Source organism: Ylistrum balloti, unplaced genomic scaffold (assembly GCF_031769215.1).
Source record: "Ylistrum balloti isolate Yb309-2 unplaced genomic scaffold, AGI_CSIRO_Ybal_v1 Utg371032, whole genome shotgun sequence".
In the NCBI taxonomy this organism is placed as follows: Eukaryota; Metazoa; Mollusca; class Bivalvia; order Pectinida; family Pectinidae; genus Ylistrum; species Ylistrum balloti.
Window position 1 is genome coordinate 476649 of NW_026782573.1, and position 6000 is coordinate 482648.

General features: G+C 32.8%; 1 protein-coding gene across 1 annotated transcript; it reads left to right on the forward strand.

Annotated features, from left to right (window-relative positions):
* The first annotated feature begins 1487 nt into the window (after positions 1–1487).
* Positions 1488–5751, forward strand: LOC132560215 (BET1 homolog). Its single transcript, XM_060224875.1, has 4 exons — positions 1488–1608; positions 3245–3342; positions 4498–4554; positions 4981–5751. The coding sequence occupies exons 1-4, from the start codon at positions 1590–1592 to the stop codon at positions 5134–5136; spliced, it is 330 nt and encodes a 109-aa protein (XP_060080858.1). The 5' UTR covers positions 1488–1589; the 3' UTR covers positions 5137–5751.
* Positions 5752–6000: the final 249 nt, after the last annotated feature.

Consider the following 6000-nt stretch of genomic DNA (forward strand, 5'->3'; position numbering starts at 1 on the left):
GGATATCAGGAATAGACATATTAGAACTATTTCTTTTATCAGTAACTATTCATACGTATGATGGGTAATTTGTTTCCGTTGTAGATACAGGATTTAATTGTGTGATTATCGTCTTCGATATCATATTTCTTTTTGAAAGGAATATGATAATTTCTCTATGGGTGTTTGGGAAATCCATTTGTGGAGTGTGAAACATATAATAATGTTGACATACCTGTTATTATTTATATATATATATTTACGAATTAATGAGTTATCTCATAATACATTGATAGGATTTTGCAAGGAGTGCTGGATGTTAATCATGATTGATATGTTTTTTAGTCAAGGAAAGATAAGAGAATACTGATATTGTTTTTGATGAAAAATAAAACTGCAATTTTGAAAAAAAAAACCAATTACAAGCAAATATTTTCTTCGGTGGAGCACATGGGGACGTTTAAGACAACAAGAATAATTGAGGTGTTATGCGGATTTGATTTAATTTTAATCTTTAGTAGCCTTGACCTTTGACCTCCCAACCTCCCAGAAAGAAAGCTATCTTAATCAGATTGCAGCCATTATCGTTGGAAGGATTGGGAAAGCAAACTGAGGCGATAATAGGTAAGGAAATTAAAATTCAGGTCATGTGTATATAACAAAAATTTAAAAAAAAAAAAAAAAGGTGTGATAAAACCGAGATTTTAAGATAAAATAACGGTTCATGTTCTGGTTTAATAGTGAAAAGCTTTGGAGATACCAGGGACGTATAAAAGAAGTACCTTTATATCGGGCTATGTGTATGATTTTATCACGATTGGATGGGCAACGTCATATCGCATTATAATATGTCCTTGCGGGAGTATAAAAAGCATCACTTCGACCCAAATTTCTGGCTATGTCTCTTATTACACACACATTTCATCAATTTAACAACGCTCAATTAATTTCGCATACCGCGTGATAAAACATTACTCTAACATCACTCATTTGCCATTTCGTATGGGAGTCATAGACGCTGTATTTTTTTAAGCATTTGAAGATATTATAACTAAGTATCAGAAACGGCCGTATTAAAAACAGAAACAATATAAGTTCAACAGTAGAAATTCACTGACTTTCATGAATCTTGAACTTTAATTATAGCTTTTTGGGAGCAGTACATGATGTTATAAATAAATATTTCATGTTTTAAAAGTGAGCGATTTCAGATATATCTCAACAGTTCATTAAAATATATCTCAAAGATATCTCATATCAGTTTTAAAATTGGCATTCAAACGTTTTATGGATGATTTTGAAATAATAAACTTTAAGTTACTAATTTTTTAAAATTTAGAAACGACTTGATAGGGGTAGCGATCATTTTCGAATATGATCGTAACCTCTGGAGTATCGAGGATGAGACGAGTTATGCACCCTTAGTTGTGCGTAAAATGCTGGAAACATTCGTGTGACCATGATCTCTTGTACACGTGTTTCGATGACGCAAAGCACATCAGAGTCCAAAATAGTGACAGCTTGTAAGGAAAAAGTACGTGTTCAAAGAGAACCGACAATAATAAAGTCGGATTTACAGCTGATATCGAGAGATCAGACAGAAAACCGAGATGAGACGAGCACATATGGGTAAGAATCGGCATCATTGTTACACAAACGTATTATTCTGGAAGGCGTTTCCCTGGGATCGGCCAGCCGCGGTTGATATCAGAGGGATATGAAACTGTCTACACCGGCCTAGACACAGACACTTGCTTCTGGTCTAAACCAGTAGCGAATGCCTGTAGACTAGCGTTTATTGTAATACCAGCAAAAATCACTGAGCTGACATTCCTTGACTGTGTCTACATTTGATCTTTCCTCCCAAATTACATACTATTTTTTCAAAATAAACCGTAGATTGTTGTGGAAATAATTTTCAAAATTAAACATGATCGACTTTTCAAAAGTTACTATCAACATTACATATTTTTCAAAATAAAGTGTCTGTTCAATTTATTTACAGCTTATACATTGTATTGTGTACCACTTTGGCATTTTCAGCCTTCAACACAAAGAACATCATTTTAAAATCAATGGCATCACAAAACGAGTAATTGTTTATTTAACTCGCGTAATTTTAATGATAAATCATTTACAGTTACATTTTTGACTGGTCTAGTCAGTGACTTGTGTCAAACCTGTGCCTTGACAGGCATCAAATCTGGGTCTTTTGTGTGAAAGTTCATGACTCAACAACTGAGCCAAAGAAGCATTGAAATTTAAATGCCACACCTACCTGTCCCCTTTTACACTAAATCAACACTAACTATAGTCTAGAAGTGAGTGGGGCTGAGGTAGACAAGGGTTGGATAACAACTTTGAGGAAGAGGGCTTAGATGACTTCACAGCTCCATATATAAACAAACCCAATAGCAAACACAATATCATGCCTCTACATGGACCCTGCTTTCATTCCCCGTGTTTTATGCCCCTGGGTTCTGCAGAGATCACAAGCAGATATGTGCTTGGATACATTTTGTTACTTGAAATATGTATTTGATTCATGTTTGCTTCTGATGTCATATCTGATAAAGTACCATGACTTAATTAAGACGTGTGTCTAAATTATCAGCAGTATCAAAACTATTGATTATGCAATTGCAAGTGCCTAGGGAAGTAACAAGAACAAAATAGATGACTATACATCCAGGGCTCTAGATCTGCCAGATTTGGGGCCGATATTCAGCTCCATTCCCAATGCAAAATAGTATCTTTTTTCCTAATTTAGACCCCAAGTTTTCCAAATTCTAAGGAAAATGCTGCTATTTTTCCCAATTCTAAGGGCCCCAGGCCCCAGTCCCAAAATGGTGTTTGAGAGGTTTGACATCATTGTCAATATTCAATCTGTGTGACTGATATTGTTCCTTAGCAGCTATGATATCAAGAATGTGATCATTTATGAAGGTGAAAGATGAGGAAAGTTTTGAACTAAAGACATCATTATATGAATAAATGCATCTGCCTTATGAATAGATATGAGTATTTTCCATATACAATTACAGTATGTGAACTCAAATCCCAGATTCATTCCCTTACCACATGTAGGCCTGTCGTTTATCATCATTTCTTAACTCAAAAAATATTGTGTCTGACCCACTGACTTGATTAAACTTCCAATGATTTATCATGAGAATATTGGTCACTGGGGGCACAGATTATCAGATGTCATATTGTTTCTAGTAAATAACCAAAATTAGTGCTACATGTGTTGTCTGTCTGACAGGAAATGAGCAGCCCTACAAACCAACTGCCCAGATGTTGGAGGCAGAGAACCAGCATATGGAGGATCAGTTATCAAGTAAAGTGAAGGCTCTAAAGTCTGTAAGTATCCCACATCTAGACTTGACAACCTTCCCTTAACAAAATGTGTTGATTAAGGACAAGTCAATATTTTGCATATGTTTCCAATTGGAAGACTTCATTAACATTAAATTGTTTTGACTATTCACAAAAATAGCAGCTTAGAAATGTCATAGGTAAATATATGCTGTAGATATGCTAGAACAGGGTTTTAGCACACCAGAAAAAAATGCACTTATTATTGAATAAGGAAACATTGTGTTTTTCATTGGAATCTGTACTGTACATACTTTGCTAAAAGTGTAAAAAAAAAAGGCAAAACAAAACAAAATCCCAAATTTGTACTTAGCAAGAAAATTGATTGAATTTGTATCACTATGATATGCACTAAAATACTAGTTTTCACCATAGAAATAGTTGGTGAGAAGTTGGTCTATAAATATCCTTACCTGAAGGATTAACAAATATATATCAACTTAGTATGTATCTTGATTTTTAGCTGTGGTTCATCTTAAGATGAAAAATGTGTTCAATTTTGTACTTGAGTTTTAGGCTAATTAAATTTAATCAGTCCTTTATCAGTAATTTTTGCTGGTGCTGGTAAGATGAGTTCAGAAGACTAATTCCAAAATTTTGCTGAGTCCTAGTACTGAGAGATATAGCAGGGTCTCAAAATTTGAGCAAACCAAGGAAGTGGTTTAAGTCAACATTTAAGTCAAAGTTTAGAATATAACTATTTTGCATCTGCAAGAAAGTTTATCATGTGTTAACAAAAATCTTTTTATTTCATTGTGAAAGTGGTTAATTCTTGAGTTAAAAATGACAAAGATTTATCAAGGGAAAATTACCTTTTTCGCTGGATTAATAAACTTAGTATTTTCTCCATTAACTTGCAGGTACTTGTTCAAACTCCTATTTACCAAGAGTCTCCATCTGAAGATTTTAACATCTGTTATTTCTAATCGTAGTTATTTCTTAATAAAGTAGTCTTCTTAATCATGCAGAATATCAGTAAGAGCAGTTATTATCTGCCTTACATCTTCAGAAGCTTGTTATTTGTGGTAAGATGGTGTCTAGTGATAAGAAAAGTCATGGAATTAGAAATTGTGTAACAAGCCAACCAACTATAGCCTTAGTTACTTTGACATTACAATTTTATTTTTAAATGTATTTCAGATGACAATAGACATAGGAACTGAAGTGCGAGAACAGAACAAGTTTTTAACAGAAATGGTAAGAAATAAAAATGAAAGAATGCAAATTTTTTCCCCTTATTTAACAGATTTCAAATGTATCAAAATTTATTTAAGAAAGCAATGAAGCTATTCTGGTGGTTGGAAATAACAGTAGAACAAACAAAAGGCCCATTGTCCTTAATGATCATCTGACTATAAAGACCTATATATGAAAGAGGCAAAATAGGCCTGAAATAAATTGCTCAATTACTCAACAGCTTACATAGAAGACATTTTTGGTTCATGAAGACATTTTCTGCAAACTTGAAATCATATCATTTATAAATGCACTACATAATTGCCATTACTTCAGATATTCTGGTCTTTCAAATTGTGGGCAACAGCATAAGATTTATTTGAGAAATAAATAGAACCTTTTCCTGAAAACATTGTTTGTTTAATCTTGTTTTCATTTGTTGATTAGGATGATGACTTCAACAAAAGCAGTGGATTATTACAGTCAACCATGGGACGTTTAAAGGACATTGCCAGTAAAGGTGGCCCTAGGTTGTGGTGGTACATGTTTCTGTTTATATTGTTTGTGTTATTCATCTGTTGGGTCATTGTCAGGTTCCGATGACCTAGATCTTCAGTAGCAGCTCTGCAGTACAGAATTAACATTAACGACAAGACTTCTCTCTCAAATGTTTACCTAGGAATGATTGAAACACAGAAAAGATCCAGTTATTGGTGTTTAATATAATATTACTATTATATAGTAATGGGCATGAAGTGCTATATCAAAGGCTATCCAGTGTTCAGTCTTCAACTTTTTTTGTTGTTACCTCCCTTTAAGCAATCTTCCAAAATATTTTTGACTTGTTGGAATGTAAATAACCTGTGAATAGAAATTCTATCAATAATTACATTTGATAATCTAACTTTTTTGCTATCATAGATTTCAAACCTCTTGGTAGCCTACAGACATAATGCTGTAATAAAAGTATTTACAATTTGTTATGATATGGTTATACTTACATATGACTATGTTAGAATTGTTGAAAGTTCAGTAATTGAAGTGATCTTTCATAAACAAAGATCTTATTTTTGTCTTGGATACTGAATTTGCATGTATACTTTTAAGTGACAAAGATTCTTATCCATAATTTGTGCTTTTTAAATAAGATGCACATTAAAAATGTTATTGAAAATGTTCATCTGTTTTTTTTTTAACCATGAGTGTATCATAACAGTTAAATTGGTACTTAATGCTTTAATATTTAAGTGAAAAGAACGGAAGATTAAAAAAATTAATATTATTTTTTTTATATTTTTGTGTTCAATTGATGATATGATTGAATTGAATACCAAGTATATAAAATTTGGAGTTATGAGGAAAAGATGCTGGATCAAAAAATAATAGAAAGTTTGACAATATTAATATTTCTCATTCTTCATTGTTTAACTCTGAACGCCAAAACAGTGTGATACTGTAAGGATACAC

Bases quoted from the DNA above. Each gene is read 5' to 3' on its own strand.
- LOC132560215 (XM_060224875.1), top strand. The intron at 3,343-4,497 runs GTAAGTATCCCA...AATGTATTTCAG, and splicing joins AAGTGAAGGCTCTAAAGTCT to ATGACAATAGACATAGGAAC. The intron at 4,555-4,980 runs GTAAGAAATAAA...TTTGTTGATTAG, and splicing joins ACAAGTTTTTAACAGAAATG to GATGATGACTTCAACAAAAG.